The 19,279-nt window shown below is 37.4% G+C and overlaps 1 protein-coding gene across 12 annotated transcripts in view; it reads right to left on the minus strand.

Annotated features, from left to right (window-relative positions):
* The window catches only part of CD44 (CD44 molecule (IN blood group)), a 90,215-nt gene that overhangs the window by 22,615 nt on the left and 48,321 nt on the right, over nt 1–19,279 (minus strand). For 5 of the 12 annotated variants that reach the window (XM_072619158.1, XM_072619157.1, XM_072619156.1 and 2 more), the window contains exons 6-11: nt 10,996–11,118; nt 9,442–9,552; nt 8,486–8,611; nt 6,250–6,369; nt 3,693–3,812; nt 2,475–2,657 (exon numbers count right to left, since the gene is read on the minus strand). The exons of 1 other annotated variant lie outside the window; for it this stretch is intronic. In XM_072619158.1, the coding sequence (XP_072475259.1) occupies nt 2,475–2,657; nt 3,693–3,812; nt 6,250–6,369; nt 8,486–8,611; nt 9,442–9,552; nt 10,996–11,118 (783 nt within the window). The remainder of the gene's footprint in view (nt 1–2,474; nt 2,658–3,692; nt 3,813–6,249; nt 6,370–8,485; nt 8,612–9,441; nt 9,553–10,995; nt 11,119–19,279) is intronic. 6 more of the 12 variants (XM_072619161.1, XM_072619160.1, XM_072619162.1 and 3 more) reach the window with 6 other exon arrangements.

Here is a 19,279-nt window from a genome sequence, read left to right on the forward strand (position 1 = left end):
CCCTTCATATGGCTTTTTCTGACTGTTCTAAACATGGGCATAAAAGGCATCCCGCAGCATATAAAAGAAATAGAACCTTGTGTATTATCATAGGCATCCCAGAGGGATGAGACTCACCAAGACTTCAAAAACACCAAGAGCCTGTTACAAAATCTAATGGTAACTAAATTATTTCATATCGAAAGCAAAGAATGAGTCTTGAAGGAAGCAAAGTTGGGGCACAAATCCAATCAACATTAATGTTGGATGAATGAAGGTCATTTTAAGAAACTGGGAATAGTTAACCACAAGGAGAAGAGCTAGAGAGAAGGGTATGATAAATGTCTCCAATAATTTGAAAAGCTATACTAGGGAAGATGGATCATATCTGCTTACCAAAAGAGACAGCAGTAGGACAGATGCATGGGAGTGATAGAAAGATGAATTTCAGATTGATACTAGGAAGAATTTTCAGACAGAAGTCTTCCAGCAAAGGCAGGAGAATCATTTGTCAGGGATATTAAAGAGAGACCATAGCATCGTTGGATCATCATTTTAGAGTTCAAAGAGATCTCAGAGGTCATATGATCCCATCCTCTCTTTTTACAGCTGAAGAAATTGAAGGCCAGACAGGTTAAGTACTTGAACCAGATCACATGGGTAGTGTCATTTGGTCTCCTTGGTCTCTGAGGACCCAGCTAACTCTGAGATTCTTTGACTCACAGCTCATCCTCATTATAAAGTTACCATCTCTTCTGAACTTGGAAGTTAGTAATTTCCAAATGGATCTAAATATGATCGTGGAAGCTGGCCACAAGCTTCTGCATTAAAGTCATTTACATAAGACTTGAAGGAAAAGCTCAAAATCTCCCTCATAGTTCATAAATGTGGCTACAAGCAAGAGCTCAATTAACCCTAATTTGATAACCAAGAATTAAGAAAGAATGTCCTACCAAAAAGAAGTTTAAGTCCCAGAAGGAAACTTGCCTAAAAAGGTAAGTTTCTCCAGATAAGTTTTATCAGAGACTGCAGTCTAAACAGAAGCTTAACTACTGGAGGATTTAGGAACTTCAGAGGTTATTTCCTCTAACCTCTGCATTTTACAGATTAAAAAAAAACATAAAGGAAAAATAATCAGTTGCTTGAAATCTCAAAGGTAGTAAGCAACAGACTTAGAATTCAAACTCAGGTCCTCTCATCCAATGTTACTTTTGCTACACTTCAAGAACTAAGAATGCATTGATCATATCCATTGAGCCACTCTCTTCCTCTTACAAAAGACAAAGTCAATCAGAGGATCATAACTGTAGAACTGAAAAGGATCTTAAGGAATCTTCTGATATAACCTTTGATTTCATAGAGGAGGAAACTGAGGTCAAGAGAGGAACAGTGCCTTTCACAAGTTCATATAGCTTATAAGTGTCAGATTTGAAATTTGAGCCCAGATTCTGTCATCCCAAATCTAATTTTTCCACTGTTGTTAGTACCTGGAAGGTAGAGATAGCAGCTTTCTCTGGTCTACATTTGCTAGCTATAACAAGATGTACAAGAATTAGGAAAACCAAATGTGAAATTATTTAATAGCTAAAAGAAAAAAAAGCTTCTATTTTTGTGGAGTTTATTGTTGTTATTATTTATGGTACAATAATATCTATCATTTTAAAGTTTTCAAAATACTTTGTAAATATTCTTTCATTTTATTCATATAACTCTAGGAGGTAAGTGTTATTATTATTCCCATTCAGCAGATGAGGAAACTGAGGCAAAGGTTGAGTGATTTGCCTAGGGTCACACATCTAGTATCTGAGGAATTTGGGTCTTCCTGACTTTCAAATCCAGTTGTTGACATCTTTATAGAGAAATCTGTCAGGGAAGAGGGGAGAGAGATGGATAGAAGTCAAGGGAAGGTGTTTTTCTTAGGATTGAAGAGACCCGACCAAATCAGTAGGAAAATGAGAAGGAGCTAGTGGAAAGAGAATGACTGACGATTCATGGGATAAAGGGGATTTGCAGCAATAAGACTCAAGAGGAAGTGAGAGGTGATGGAACAAAAAGTACAGGTATAGGAACTACCCTTAGAATTGAATATCAATAATTTCTTCTGAAGACAGGAAGAAAAAAATGGATGATGTTACTAAGAAATGCTGAGAAATGAAGAATACTTAATTGAACCCTTATCAGATTACTTCAGTCTCCTTAATGAAGTGGAAATTGTCATCTGTGTGGAATTTGGGGTCCAATGAAAAGTTTAAGGATAGAAAAGATTTAGAACCTACCATAACTCAGCCCTAGTACATATCTTAAAGTGTATTCCAAATTTATATATATATATATATATATATATATATATATATATATATGTAACAAATGCCTTCAAAAATAATTATTTCCTCCTTAGTGTTGGGATACAAAACCCTTGTCAATTTGTAACATGCTTGTTGCTTGTTGCAAATTGACATTTTCCATATCCCTATTGTTGGTCATAGCCTAATTACCTGTTTGGAATTTTTCATTTCTGGAATCAAAACCTCCTTGATAGGTAACTTCAGTAACTCCAGATGTCACAGTATTCATAGAGGTAGAAGGTGAAATGGAGGATAGTTCCTCATTAAAGTCTGAGAAAAAAGAGGTACTACCTCCCATTGGATCATGGGTAGATGCTTCAGTATGTTGTCCATCTGTCATGAGGTGAGAATTAATCATGATTACAAAAATAGGCAAGTGTTATCATTATCTTACGTTCTTATGAAGGAAAACAAATCTGTTCTTGTATCTTGCATTTGTGTTGTCTGAGCTGCAGGATGGAAATGCACTGAAGAAAACCAAGGCCATATTCTGCATAAGGTACCCAAATCAGAGATTTTATCCTTCTGAAATGTCACCATAATTCCCTTGCTAAAAATAAGAGGCAAAACAATGAGGGTGAGAGGGAACTGGAGCTTTACGCCACGGGGCTGACTGCAGTATGAAATCGGAGTATTTTCAGTCTTTCAGCGGCGTAGAATTAGAAAACTTAGCAGTCAATGAGCAATAGTAATTAGTTAAATAGTAAGCTACCAGATGTCAAGCTGCGCTGCAACCCTGTCCCAGCGAGTTCTCAAGCTGGTACTTTAGGGTCTCTGAACCCCCTTCCAGGGCTGGGTTTCCTCTCTTTGTCCCTCTTGCCTCAACACATTTTATGTACTAGTCCTAGTCTCAAAAACCCCAAGTTACAATTTTTGAATGCCAAGATGATAAATTCTCACATGATACTCCTTTATGGACTCTTAAAAATTACTAACTAAAATCCAGTCTTTTAGTGCAATTTACCAAGGTCCATTTCTAATTTCCTTGTCTTTATGTGTTTTTTTGTTTGTTTGTTTGTTTTGACCTTGCAATATGATACATCTCCATTTAATTATCTGTGTCTAGAAAACATAAAAAAAAAATAAGTTGTGAAGTTTCCCCTCTAATTCCTGATGAAAAAATCCACAATCATGTTAGGACTAATTCCTCTTTTTTTCCTCCCAAAAAGGTGACTCTCCTCCAATTCTTCACCAATGCTGAAACTAGTATTTGAAAGCAATTCTTGCCAAGTTAATAAAGGCGATTAACATTTAAGAAAAACAACAACAAAAGAAACAATAACTAAGGACCCCAGTATACAAATAAAAGTAGTGAGCCCCAATGGTGTCTTTGAGTATGCTACCCAAAAAATGCTCGGGAGTCATTACCCAGTGTCCTTCCTGTTGGGTTGTACTGTTCCATTGGATGAGAAATTGGATCAAGGTAGCCTATCCAGGAATCATCTTGCCTCTGGGATGTTGTTTCCTGCCTAGGATATGTGTTCTGGGCTGCAGATGTCAATAATGAGGTTGTTAAATCAATAATTTAAAAGAAAGTTAGCAGGTGGCAATGAGCCAAGCATCATATTTTTTAGGTGTTTCCTTATGCTGCATAATGGTATCATCTATACTTCATATAGATGATGGTAGGGAGAGATAGCAATCAAGAGAAAACTTGGATTCTCTTTGATGCCAGACGTCATTTGGGGAGCTTTTGTTCATTCATGCTCATTTTCTTTGTCATCAGCATATGAATCATTTGCACTGGAGTCCAACAAATGGAGTAAAGAGTAGATATCAGAGCAGGTAAAAAATGGGTAAATATTTTTCCCTGCCATTTTGCTCCAGTATCCTAAAGGGAGAGCCTAGGATGCATTTGTATTCTGAGATGTTGTAGTACCATGATGAAGTGAATGTTGTTCTGTGTCTCAGAGAAAGGAGTTGGCAAAGGTTTGGAAAGCTTCTTGATGCTATGAGCATGAATGAATGACTGGTCATCTCTGAGATCTAAAGAGCATCTATTAAAAGGCATTGCTTCTGACATTCAGACTGATGGCAGAAGGGACATCTGAGCAAGAAAGATGTCCATTTGGGGTTGTTAAATCCAATCTACCACGCATTTCCCCAAACCATCAGGAGCCAAGGAAAACAGAGGTTAGAAAATTGTTGAAAACTGCTCTGCCACATCAACCACACTGAGAGTATACAGATACCAAATGTGCCTTTTGTCAAGAATGCTATGCAATCAGAAGGCAAACTGCAGGTGAAGGAAAGAAAAGACCAGCTCTTTGCATGAGAATCAACAACCATATAAACAGGAAGGCTCTGCAATATCGCTAAAGCAAATGAAGAATTCCTGAGATAGGAAACATTATCATCTTTCTTTTACATAGAAAGAAAGTCAAGCAAAGTTAAAGAAGCCACCATGGTAATGATGAGGAGAGCTTATTCCCACTAACCATAGTCCAAGAGGATAGAAGGGGTATTACCTCCAACCAAAAGAAAGATCCAAAGTTCAAGATGAAGTCAAGAAATTAACAATGGACATGACCAAAGGGCCAAAAGGTATCAAGAAAGCCAATGTTTCCAAAGAAAGATATCTTGTCCAAAACTTCAGGCTCTATTTCTTTACACAGTGCCCTTAACTAATCCTCACATGTCTCCACAGCCTTCATAGAAGCATATGGAGCCATAAAACATTCTGAAAGTTTGAAAGAAAATCCCCTTTCATAAATTTCAAGTCTCATATTAAGAATGGAGTCTCACAGCAGACTGTCCTTGGATTACCTTCTCCCCAGCACATTGACAAATAAGAAAAACACTGGAATCATAGGAGGCTAGAGATGGAGGGCATATTAGAAAGCATCCAATCTCTTCTCCGTCTTCCATTTATTTTTCCAGCTAGGAAAGCTGAGGATGAGGGAGTTAAAGTGACTTGAGACTAGAACTACTAAGCCTTTTTTTTTTTTTTACTAAACTTTACCATACAGACCTTATGCTAAAAGCTTAAATTTTTCTCTCTTAATCTATCTTTTTGTTCTTTTCCTTCCTTTCTTTTCCTTCTTCCTTCCTCTTCTTTAATCTCTCTCTCTCCCTTTACTCTCTCTTTCATTCTCTCCCCCACAAAAAAATAAATTAAATAAAATTGAAAACTAATGAACTTAGCATCTAATGGCTACCTCTCACTGAAGTGATCAAGCACCCTTGGTAATTAGTTCTCTAATATCCAGAATGTGTTTTTTTCTCAGAATGTGTTTGATGCAAAAATATTCCTCTCTCTCTCCCCCTCTTCCTCTCTCTTCCCTCTTTCTCTCTCCTCTCACTTTTTTTCTTTATTTCACTTGAGAAGGAGAAGACTTTTTTATATATGGAGAACTACTGGTGTGGAAACTCCTTTCATTAACATAGATCAGCAACTCTTTGGCATTTTAGAGCATTTCTCAAGGCAAAGAAAGGTTAAGTGCCTTGCCCATGGTCACATAGTCAGCATATGACATTAACAACACTTGACTCCAAAGAGTTGATCCTCTAACCACTATACTATGTTGTGTTTTCATGAAACTTAAGAGGCTCTTGACATGTGTCTTACTGCTATTCATATGTGACAATTGGTTGAGGCTTTAGCCTGCACACTGCCATCATTCACATAATACAATCGTAATGTCTTGGGGCACCTTAAAAACTGGCCTTTGATCAGTGTCCTTAATGCATTATCAATAAAGGTTGTTTGTCCTTCACTAGACATCAGGAATGTAATGCCATGACTTACAAGTAAGTTGTATTTAAATGAGTGGACTATGCAAAGTCACCAGCCTCACTTTCTTCTCTGGAGTCATCTGGGTCCAATGACAAGATATACATCAAGATGACTGGAGATGGCCCCAGATGAAGGACAATCAATAAGGGAAACTTCTAATCAAGATGACTTTGTAAAGTAACCCATTACCCGTTGTTTCTGCTGTTGTTTTAGCATCTTCTTTCAGTGGCTGACGAAGCCACCAAAACCATCCCCCTCCTTGCTGTTGGGTTGTTGTTTCTTGGGTTGTACGGCTACGTATTTCCAAGGCTGTGAGAATGATGGTTGAATCAACAGAGAAAGCATTAGATAGCTTGAAGGTACTTTTCTTTATGCCACCAGTTATACCAAAAACAGATGCTAGAGAGGAAACAAAGAAAAGGAGACAAACATTTTCTAATTCCCCAGGATTAATGGTTGAACCTCTCACCTTAGCACCCTTCAAATTTTATTTCATTTATATTTGAAATTTGAGATTTTTCTAAAAAACATTTTAGGCATTTTGACCAAAGAAATGGAAGCAACAGTAAATGTACCATTGATGTAAAGAGAGAAATTATAAGGGAAGATGCCATGTTTGTGTCTATATCTTTGTAGTTGTGACCATCCAGAAAAAAACATCAGTGACCAAAAGAAAATCAGAGGCAGAGGATGGAAGTGTTGGAAAGGGCCTTAGAAATTAAAAAGAAGAAAAAAGAAAAAAGAAAACAAAGGTTCAGAAAGCATAAATGAATTATCTAAAGTCAGACTGCAAGTTAGTGGTAGACCAGGGAGAGAACCCTGGTCGCCTTTGCTCCTAACCTGGTAATCTAGTCTTCTTTCCACAGCATTGTATAACTTCTCATACCTAATCTGCCACTGTTGTTTGTTCAGTGGAAACGCTCTACATTCCATGCATAGTGGGTACAGTTCTCTATTGACTTGTCATGCTCATTTGATGAAGCTGAAGTCACTCTAATATTACTATCAAAATCACAGTAATTCATATTGCTTAATAGCCATTTCAGAATAATTTCTGCAGTAATCATTGTTATTCTTATCAATAATGATGGGGAAGAGGGGCAATTTCTAGGTGGACTCCAACTTACATATACCCTTTCCACATCTCTAACCAAATCTACCACAATAATAATTGCAGAAGGTGTGGCATTTTATTGGATAGAAACCTGATTATCTCCCCCTTTTCGGTATCAATTTTTACCTCACATTTTTCCTTTCTAACATTTATATTTTTCCCATGATTTTAAGACCCACTCAAAGGGAAAATGACCCAGGACTTGGCTTGATGTTCTCTCCATTACCCCTACTCAGAGCATCTCAATACATGGGTCAAATCACCCTAGAGAATGAGTATGATATCAACAAGCTGAGGATATTCACTAAAAAAAAAAAAAAAAACCATGGCTATGACCCAATGTCTCAGTTGTTGCATGAGTTTCTTCTTTTGATGACTGTGGATTTCTCTCAGAAGACATAAGCCTAGACCATCCTTGCTTTAGGGTAGTTGTTTCTTGCATTACACTACTAAGGAGGTCTGAAGCTGCTAGAATGATGACTAAATCAACTACAAGAACATTATTATCTAATACCCTCATCAACAACAGAGGCATATCTTCTATTTTATGGGGATTTGGTGGTTTTGCTTTTATTCCATATGGGTCAGTCATCTACATTAAGCATGGCATATAGATGGTGTCAGCGGAGGATGAAATGAAGAATGCTTTTTATTTTCTAAAAACTTAATACTTCAGAAAAACACTTTTATCCAATCATGCATTCTAGAAATCAGAAAATGAGATTTTAAGAGAAGATTTCCAGGGCATTTGAACCAAAGAAGCAACAGCAGATCATTTTGGGGGTTGACAAATATTATGAGAAAGAATAAAGCAGTTGAACAAAAACAAGGCAGACTCCCACAACTGCTTTGCTATTCATCTTTCGTACAATGAGATTCATAATGGAAAGAAGGAAAGAAAAAATGGAGACAAATTAAAGTCTTTGTTGGAAATGAAGATAGCAAAAGAAAGGGATATTCATCCAGCTTTCTTTCCAAAGATGCAATATCAGTGTCATTTGCCCAAGACTAATAAAGACCTTGAAGACAAGAATTTCATCTAAAGAACCTATAAGAGAAATTTTAAACACAAAACCACATCCAGACCACCATCTTGGACATTTATGCAACCCAACAAGATGACACTTCAAACATTCTAACACTGAAGTGTTTAATCAATAACATTCCCAGTCTAAATTAGTGTATGTAAGGAAATTATTTGGTGGACTTCTCCACCAAAATTTCCCTCTATTACATGTGCAGTTACATTGAATGGCGATCTTTCTACTAGTTCCTCTTTAAATCAAAACTGTTGAAAGTTAACCTCCTTACTTGTACTTGAAGAATGATGTCCATCATAATTTTCATGATTCCCATCAGGAATAAGAGAAGGCTGTGATTCTTGGGTAGAATTTTCACCATGAGCCCTATCAGCACTTCTGTTCATGTCCACAATAGCTGTGATGATGATTATAAATACATTCTTGGTTGGCCAAACGCTTGACATCATTTTCTTGCAATAGACTGTACCCTGTTCACCCGTTATAATTATTCTCTTAGAGAAGACACTTTGGAATTTCTTCTTTCAGGAGGAAGTAAATTTATCCCAAATGAGTTTCCAATGACCACTGCCAATATATCACAGAGGGAATGCTGCCTGAAATACTTCACTAACTACCTGTGAGGCAAATATATTTCAATATTCAGGGATCCATGATTCATCAATGTGCCCCCGCACACACATATCCCTTCTCCTGGTACATATCACATCTCTTCTGTGCCTTAATTTGTTAGTTGCTAAGTCAAAAAATTCATCACCTTGAGGCCAAACTAGTGATAAGTCTTTCCAACCTTGGCTAAGCTGATCCTCAGAGAGGGCAAATAATTCGTTGTCAGGCATACAGTCAAAGCATTTTCAACTTGGTTGAACCTATCAAATCTTTACCTTCATTGGCATAAGCTTTCAGAATTCAGGGTCACATCCATGCCCACAATGAAGCACTGGAGGAAAATTTTAACGAAGATGCACAGACATAACCCTTATTGTTAAAGGACTACAAAGTAAGCCACTCTGACTCATTTTTATTGGAAAAGCTCATTAAATTTGAGGATAATCAATTTTATGACTACTAAACTGTCTCAATGATTGTTACACAGAGAGTTGTGAGATTCACTAAGGCCATTGGACTACAGGTGATCCCAACTTCCTACTCTCTCCTTCAGGGCTCTTCAGCTGCATTAGCATCTCTGAGTCAAGGACATTTAATTAAATATGTAGAAACCATTACCAGTCACTTTGGTTGTTGTTTGAGGTTGCTCTTCAGGATTTGGGTGACCATGTGCCCAGTGTTGCCGGCCTTGGATCGTTTCTTGACTTGTAGCACGTGTTGAAGCTAAAGCTGTCACAAGGACGGTTGAAGAAATTATGAAAAAGCTACTTGCCAAGCATCCCCTGACAGACTTGAATTATTTTTTCTCTTTATTTTCTACACATGATAAGCCAAAAGATGTATAAACATATACATCTGGTTGGAGTTGGAGGAGAGGAAGAAGAAAAGCAGAGAGGACCTTTGGTTTGGTTCAGAAGCACTGCCAAGGATCTCAATGTCCTTGCCTTCTTGTCTCATCACCTGCATCTTCAGGACATGAGATCTCCATGGAAAAACATCCCAAGTATTCTGACCAAAGCAGCAGCAGCAGCAGCAAGCACATGAAAAATATCAACCCTTCACCAAGACTGACCAAGATAAGCCAAGGCCTTTTAAATCCATGCAGCCTGGAGTGACCCAGAAAATGCCACAGCCAAAAGGCCAGGAATCTAGAGCAGTGGCGGGCATCCCAATTTCTGTGCTCAGACAGCTGTATCAGCTATGGCAGAAGGTTACAATGGGCACTTGAAATGATCATTGGAATGAATCAACAATAGCGTTGGCAAGAAAAACCAGGAGTAAGATCTTTCCCACTGATAATGACACAAGAGAAACTCTATCTCTAATAGCCCATGTAATTAATAGGTTCAAATTATTTTTTGTTTGCAAAACACTCACAATCGTCTCACAATATGCAAAACACACCAAGGTCAAGCCAACCAGAGCCAATAGAAAAGGTCTATGAGAAAACCACCACCACACCAGCTCACCACACAATTAGGCATCTACCAAACATTCCCCCCAAAACATCAGCATTGAGATACAAAATATATGTGAGGGAATATCGAGATATGATCAATATCAATGCATTTTGGGAGAGGACCACCCACAAATGCTTCACAATCCTTTTTAGCACTGTTTTTTTTTTAAAAAAACAAACTCAATAAATCCCTCCAAAAAACAGAAAATTTTATCATCTTCATTTTGTATGTTAAGAAAACTTGGGAACTTTTAACCATTACCAATTTATCTAAAAAAAATACTCTTTGAAGATTGTAAATCACATTTATAAGAACCAATTCCTTTTACTCCAAAGATATCAAAGGGTGGTAGGGGGTTAGTGGGGGGGAGGAATTCTTACCAAGCTTTTGACATAGGAACCAAGACTAAGAAGAGTTAAGGAAAGTTCACTATAGTATTGAAAAGGCAATTAGTAATCACAAACCAATTCCTTAAAATTGTGAAGTGTGGAAGCTCTTTAAAGAAGGATCTTTTTTTTCCAAAAACCGAAATTTGGCTGTTATTAAAATGATGCTAATTCTTGCTCTATAGATTCACCAACTCATAAGAAGGATTGTGTTGCAAAACCACAGTCTTGGATCATATTCAACCTTTCCCAAGGCCTGGCCCCATTGGGTGCCTCTAATTTTATTGCCACAAAATGGTTCTATTGTAATTGATTATTATTCTTACTGGTACTGATAAAATCTTCATCATCATCAATGCCTGATCCAGAATAACTGGGGGATTTTTCTCTGTCTTCGTCAATTTCCTCATTTGGTTCCAGGTCTGCTGAGGTGGTAGCTGAGTCCATACCTGTTGTGATGACTTGTTGTTATTGACTGAGCAAAAACCTAGGTAACCCCATTTGACAGAAGAGGGAATTCAAGCACAGATGAGTTAATCAATTGCCTGAAATCTCCAAAAGAAAGTAGTAGGTACTTATGCATGACCCAAGATTCCCAAATTCTGGTCCCCAAATGAATGTAAACAACTTTGTTACTAAGCCTAGCATTCTGGAAACTAAGTAGAAAACAAAATTTTTAAAAAAGTCAGACTACAAATATTCCAAAGAAATCAAGAAAGAAGATATCAGTTAAAACTGGTCTATTTGAATAGATTTCCTACTGCTTAGAGTAAACAAAGCCCATTCACGCCAATGCATTGAGAAATTAATAGAAGAGTTTCATCTGTGCCTATCAATTTTCCAAGTCAACTTCAGAAAAGCCATGACTCTAAACACATATCATTAATTCATGGAGTATCATGAACCTACATCCCTTTACAGGATACAAAATAATTAGTAATGCTGCAAACCCTTCCTCTTTTACAAGTATTCATTTGGATAATCACCAGGCAAAGAGATTCAAAGAGCCAGGCAACCAACTGGTCAACAACATTGGATTTGTCCCAATCAGGTGGGGCATACTCATTTCAGATGTAGATGGACAAATTAGATAGACAGATAGAAAGATAGATAGATGACAGACAGACAGATAGATAGATAGATAGATAGATAGATAGATAGATAGATAGATAGATGGATAGATAGATAGATAGATAGATGATAGATGTAGACATGGACATAAATATATAGAAAAATATATATAGATATATAGATTTGGTGATAGGTAGATAGATAATGTGTGTATTTCACAATATATATTTCTGCATGAAATAAGCATGTCCCACTTTGATTAGAGTGAGTTCCATGAAAATCCATAAAGTCAAAAAATTTACCTAGAACTTAGAATGGAGTAATAGAATGTGGAATTTGCATTCTTAGTGCAACAGGGGCTTATTTAGGTTCTATCATTCAGTGTCTGTTGTCCGTGGTGGTTCTAATCCATTGGGAGTTGAAGGAGAGACAATCTCTTCCTTATTCCTCTTAAATAGAAACTCATGGGAAAAAAAAAAAGACTCAGTCTTCCAAATGAACTCCATGTGTCTTTTAGAACAATCCCCTTCACTAGTAATGAGTTCCCTATATGCTGAATGGTGGACTGCAAGTTGTTTTCTAGAAAATGTCCTGGCTTTTAATACATAGGTATATATCTGGGTGTTTTTTTAATTCATTTTTGAATCTCATATTATTATTCCCTCCTGTGATTCTCTTGCAAATACTGGCCACCCAAAAGTCAGAGAAAGGAACACTTTTAGAACCAAACAAGAATCTTTCCAATGAAATTGGAGACATTTTCAAGGATTATTGTTCCTAATGTACAAATTAAAAACATTTTAATTTTAGTTCTGTGACTGATTGATAACTTTCTCTGGATACATTTCTTTGGGGAAGAAACATCATATAATACCTAACATGACACCTTGTGAGATGCTTTTACTATTAAAAATCATCGCACAATATGAAAGCAACTTTGTAGATTCAGCTTTGATGTCATCAGCCTGTCCATATATATTGAGGCTCAAGTAAATGCTCATTGTGAAGATGATAATATTTATTATCCATTTGCTGAGATAGAATTTTTTCAGTTCTTTTTTTTCCATCAAATTTTCAATAGATGACTTAGGGAGTAAAGATTCTACACCTCACTCCACCCCAAATTTCCTAAAAATATGATGTCTTAAAGGAAATATGAACAATCTATTAGTCTAATATCTCATAGTGTTACAAAGGATGCCTTATAAAAGTAAAGACAATTTTTAAAATCACATCTATTTTCAAGAAAGATTTTTCTTTTATCAGTCTGTTCCATTACTTTCCATTAGGGTCTCTTTTCATACTTCATTAATTCTTTAGAAGATAGAAGACAGAACCTAACTCTGCTTAGTAATATTATAAAACCCTCCTCAGGACACCTCCTATTCCCCTACTCTCCATAAGTGAGTTAGTGATCTTTTCTTCAGCCTTTTAGAACCTTGAGACCCAAAAGGAAAAGAACCTTTGTCAATATCTCCAAAGACCAAAGAGAACCAATTGAAATTTTTAAGAAAGTGTACGAAGAGAGTCATTCTGAGCCCATGACCAGATGTCCTTGTGGTTGTGTGAAAACCAGTCAGTCTTCTTGTTTCATTGCTGTGGTCTTGTGAACTGTACCACTAGTGCTGGTCAAAGTTGTTATAAGGGTGGTTGAATCAATGGTGAAAGCATTACTTGCTACTTCCCAGAGAACAGATTTTTTGTGTTCAGACCTTTCTTCTTCTAATGATCCAGGATGATCATTTATACTTTTATGGATGGTAGAGAAAAGAAAAGAAAGCCCAGAAACCCATATATTATTTTGCATGACCATCATTGGATTTAAAACCATCCAATGTCATTTACTAATATCCCATAGCATTGTTCTAGATATAAAGATATTACTAGCATTTGCAGCCGGACAACCCAAACACAGAATTTCAGGTAGGCAAAGATGGGCAGAAGTGGAAGATGCTGAATAACCACCCCAAAAGAACCACAATTCTCTCTTAAAAATTCTCATTTTTAAGTAAACACTGTGATTATATGGTGAGTCATTAGAATTCTTATTTTGAGGAGGAGAATACCAAGAAGGAATGCTAAGCAAAGGTCAATGACATGACTAGCCCACTGATAAGACAAGAAGGAAGGATCCCTCATCATCAATTAAGAAATATACCAAAGCTTTCTTTGAAACCACTTTGATATCCTGTTGAGCCCAAAGAACCAGATTATCAGAAGGCAGAAGAAGACCAAAACCCAGCAGAAAAGCTAAAACAGTCATAAAGTTCTTAAAATCCCAAAGGACGATTGTTTAGATGCTTCATCTCAATTACCAAGGAAACCCTAGGAAGGCCCATGAAGGAGCAAGCAGAAAGCAAGTTTTCAGTTCACATTTTGCCCTATAAAGACAATCTTTATAAACATTTTTTCATGCATCATGCTTTTTACACCACATCCATCCCGCTCTTGCCACCTCTCTGATAAAAGAGTGAAAATATGATCTGACAAATGGCAGATTTGATGAAATGGACTAAGCTAAGTTATTCCTATTCCCTCATTTTCCCACATTCCATTTACCTTTTCAGATAAAGATCCCCAAACTTATCTGCTCTAAGAGTTTTCTACATAGTAAGGATATTTTCAAGTCACTATACTTTAGAATGAAATAGCTTGTAAACTTATAGGAGAATAAGTCCTCTACCGGTTTCATGATATAGAACTACCTTTTTCATGAATCTAACTTGCTTGGGAGAAAACAGATGAAAAATGTTTCGGAATTACATCTTCTGGATGTAATCAGGTTTATAACATCTTCTATTCCAAAGGAATTTCATGGCCATAAACTTCTGAATGAAAATTACTCCCTTCGCATTATATAGGGGTTACTACCTTAAGGGAAAAGAAAAAAATGACTCTACATGAACTTTATCTCCATTAGTAAGAATTGAGGGTTACCATATGAGAAAAAGACCAGGTCCTTTTCTCATCAGAAAAGTTAAAGAGCCATTAATTGGAAGCTGAGGCAGAGACAACAGTTATCTATTTTCTTTCATCTGACTAGCTTTCCATAAGAACAACTGATAAATTTACACATGACTTGTTACCTAGCTTGGCTGTCGTAAGATACTCACTCTTAGAGGGTGAATTTGCAAACCACGACCACATCGAATTCTGCTTCACCTGAGGTGTTGTTTCAGGAGTGGAATGAGTTTCTGAGTGCACAAGGGTGGTAAATCTATTACAGAAAAGCTATTTGTAGGGTCCCCACACCAGGGAGGTAGAGTTCTTTCTCTACATAATATTCATTCTCTATTTTAAAAAGTCTACTTCTTTATCATGATGGAGATTAGGAAAGGCAGAAGTGTCCCATCAATGGGCACTTGGAAACTAGGCAGAAAGCCTAGTTTTTGATTGACAGCAATGAGATGTTATTTTTCCTTCCAAATGAACATCTTAGAGTAGAGATTGATCCACCTAAGTTGATATACCCTTACAAAGAATTCAGCATAGGCTCGAACAATGATATACAGCAAAACTGGGTTTCTTTGGCTCCTTAGGGCTATGCAGCTGAAAAGGTGGCATTCAGCAATTCAGCCATGATTCACAAACTTCAACAGTGACTTGGGCCACTAGAATTTGTTTTTCTCCAAGATAATTCTTGGGTACAGATCTGCATTTTTCTTTTTCCATTCCATACTTGAGCCAGGAAGTGCTGGTACTAGCATTTTATGCCCCATCTGAGTGGTATCCTCATTGGCTATGAGGAAGGTTGAAGCTAGAGTATCTTTTAAATTGTTTAGTGCTCATTCATACTTATCAGTCTCATATTTATCATTGTATTTTAATGGAATATACATTATATGAAAAGTGATTATCAGATTCATGGAAAGTCTTCTTCAGTGATCCATGTATCACTTTCTTCGCCTTCTATATGTGGCTTGAGCATTTACCATTAACAAATGAGCTTAAAATAAAGCATAGAAAATTGTTCCCTTCACAAGCAATGGTATGGCCTTTCAAGATTTGAATGCAGTTACTGAAATCATAGAAATCTGTGTTCAAGCTCCAGAAGAGTCTGGATATTTTCCATTTTCCATCAAATTCAATGAGGAAGGGGATGTAATGGGGAGCTGGTGGAATTATAGGGACAGAAACCCAGGTCAGGCAGAGGGAGGACATCAGAAATAATACCCCCCCCCCAAAAAAATCAACATTTAGACAGGAAAAACTCCAGTTGCCAAGTTCATTCATGTCATGGAGCAAATATGATAGCCAAGAAAAAAAATAGAATGTGCGTGATACCCTTCAAGATTCCACTGTTGAAACAATCTAGCTTCACCCAAATCCATCACACACTGCTGCTGTTATCCACTGCCAAGTCACCATGGCCCTCACCCAATAGCACATCAGGAATAAAACAAAAGAAGACCATGGGGGTGGGAGGCAGCTGGGGTGCTATAGAAATGGCCCTGGATTTAGAATCAGATGACCAGATTTGAGCATTGGCTACTAGTTCAGTTTTAGGCCAGCCACCTTGCCACTCTGAACCTCAGTTTCCTCCTCCATGGGAATATGGACAATCATACCTGCCCTGCTTGTCTTATGGGTTTGTTGTGAGGGTCAAATGCAAAAAGAAAGGAAAAGGGTTTTGTAAACCACAGACTCTAGTAATGACTAGCATTTTTATAGCACTTAAAAATTGGCCAAGTATTTTACATATATTTTGTTATTTTACCTTCACAACAAGCCTGGGAGGTAGATAACTATCCCTGCTATACATAGGAGGAAACTGAGGCAGATAGAGATAATATGACTTACCCAGGGTCATATAGCTAGTAAGTGCCTGAGGCCAGATTTGAACTCAGGTCTTCCAGACTCCAAGCCTGGTGTTATATCTACTGCACTCCCTAGCCACCTGTCCTATACCCCTTTTGTCCAAGCCCTAAGAGAAATTGTTATGAAAGCCTTCAGCGCTGAGACAATCTCCACATTGGTACAAAAAGTCAGATTTCATTCAGAGTTTTTACTGGAGCTAGTGAACAGATCTTTCTAGTTTTCTTCTCACCTGTCTCTGAATTCTAATAGCTTTCCTCTGTTAATTATTTCTAGTTTATCCTGTATATACTAGTTTGCACACAGTTATTTACAAGTTTTACCCCATTCGTTTACCCCATGAGCTCTTTAAAGGCAGGGTCTGCCTTATGCCTTTCTCTACATCCCCAGAGCTTAGCACAATACCAGGTGCATAGTAGACATTTAATAACTTTATTGACTAACTGCCCAACTTCAGACCTCTTCCGGGTATGAAATGGTCTCTCTTAAGTTACAATCCTGGATCTGATAAAAAGTTAAATGTCAGAGTTAAGGGGATCTTGGAGTCCTTTTAGTCCAACCCCTTAATATTACAGCTGAGGAAACTAAAACCCACACAGAAATGAAATGATTTGACCAAAAGACACAGATTATTAGAGGTAGAACTGAGATTTGAACCCAAAGCTTCCCAATTCATTCCAATGACAGTCGCTCCTGGGTTCTTCCCTGTCGGAGTAATTCATATCTCCTATCTTCAGCTACTGAGAGCTGGCCTGTTTACAAGAAGATCAAAGAATCCTGCCTCAAGCTTATCCACATTTGAGAGGTCTTAAAGATATACTTTATGATGTTTCATTTTGTGACTCTTCATCTGTTTCTAAGCAGCCTTCATCCCTTTGTCCTCCTACTTTTCTCTCAAAGATAGAAAAGCTTGAGTTGGGAAGCCGAGTCATCCCTACGTGGCTGGGGTTGGGTAATAAACTTTGCTGCCCCTCCTTTGCTAAACTGTAGACCTAATGTTTACCATTAAGCATGTGTTATTAGTTTGGCCTTTATTTTGGCTTAATCCCCACAGTAAATATTTTACCAGGATTGTCATATATTAGGGGAACACATTTACAGTAATCTAGCTTTGTGTATTTGAGACTGAAGTCATTTATTGTCTCATTTTTATAGTATTAAGCAAAGAAAGTAGCTGGAAAACCAAAAGTGAAGAATTCAGATACACGGAGGATTTGAATTCAGAGGGCCTGGGTTCTAATGCTGGTGTTGATACTGAAGTTTACAACACAAAAGCAGGGACTTTGATTTTTTGATTTGTGTCTCAGTACCTAGTACAGTTTCACTTAAATAAATGCTCCTGGATTGATTGATTGATTTGCTACTCATAATCTATGTGGATTTAGACAAGTCACATCTTCCTCTCTATGCCTCAGTTTTCTCATTTGTAAAATTAAGTGATCATTAAGGTTCATTTCCATATCTAATTCCTGTAAGCTGAGATCTCCAAATGAATAAGAAATTGAGAGCCCTGAAAAATTGTACGCTGCCCACTAGAGAGCCTGTTCTGCTATTTTTTTTTTTTTGTCAGCAGTAAAATTCTTAGATTCATCATCCTTTGGAATGGAATTGTAGAGATGTGAATGTTTAAGAAGACTAAACCATACTGGGAAACATGAAAGAGTTGGAACACCTTAGCCACCAGCAGTGGGATGCATTCATGGGGAATTTCTCCCAATGGGAAAGTAGCCCAAATCCTGAGTCTGAGCAGAACCACATCTTAACCCCAAAAAACCATTCATAAGATGAGTATGAATACAAAGACAGTACTGTTGCTACTGTCTGATTTGTTAAGAGTCAGAGAGCGGAAAAGATCCCAGCCACAAGAATGCATATACCATTAAGTCTCTACCATCCTTTTTGGAGAACTTGACCCAGCTCTCAAATTGCACCAACTGCTGTCAAAACACAAGACATTGCATGAGTAAGGAAAAAATCCACTACACCATGCCCGAAGAAAGATACTCTTAAGATCAAATATTTCCTTGTTAAGTAAACATCCCAACCAATCAGCAATCACGATTTTCAAATAACCAAATGCAGAGAAGGAAAGAAGACAAAAGAAAGGGATAAACATGTCCCAACCAACCCAAAGTACCAAGAAACAAAACCCCAAGATGGCATCCACTTATGTGCTCTCTTGCAGTACCTGAGAATAATATAAGCAATTAGAACCAGTACAGAAGGCTCTCCCCACATCCTGCTCCATTCAAGCAAAAACTGGCAGACCATTTTGTTTTAAGATGTCATCTCCCTCCTGGAGTGCTTATTTGTATTTAATGTCCAAGTGAACTAAAGTGTTGCTTGAGCATGTTCTTCCTAAAGAAAATTATTATCATCAGTAGTATGCTGGTGAGCGTAAGTTGGATTATTTTACTTCTCATCAAATCACAAAATCTGAGACTTTGAAGTAAGCAAGCTCTGAGCTCAGCTGAGCCAACCTCTACCTGAACACAAATCCCATCTAGAGCACCCTTGATAAGTAGTCATCTGGTATCAACTTTAAGACCTTTGGTGAGCAGGAATCCATTGCTTCCAAGACCATCCCATCTGGGGCCAATTCTAATGGATAGCAAGTTCCCCTTGATTTGGAGTATAAATCTGCCTCATTCCAACTTCCCCATATTATTCCTTTTTCAGCTCTCTGTGGCTAAACAGACAAACATCATCACTCTTCCACAAGAC

This window comes from Notamacropus eugenii, chromosome 6, assembly GCF_028372415.1.
Source record: "Notamacropus eugenii isolate mMacEug1 chromosome 6, mMacEug1.pri_v2, whole genome shotgun sequence".
Classification (NCBI taxonomy): Eukaryota; Metazoa; Chordata; class Mammalia; order Diprotodontia; family Macropodidae; genus Notamacropus; species Notamacropus eugenii.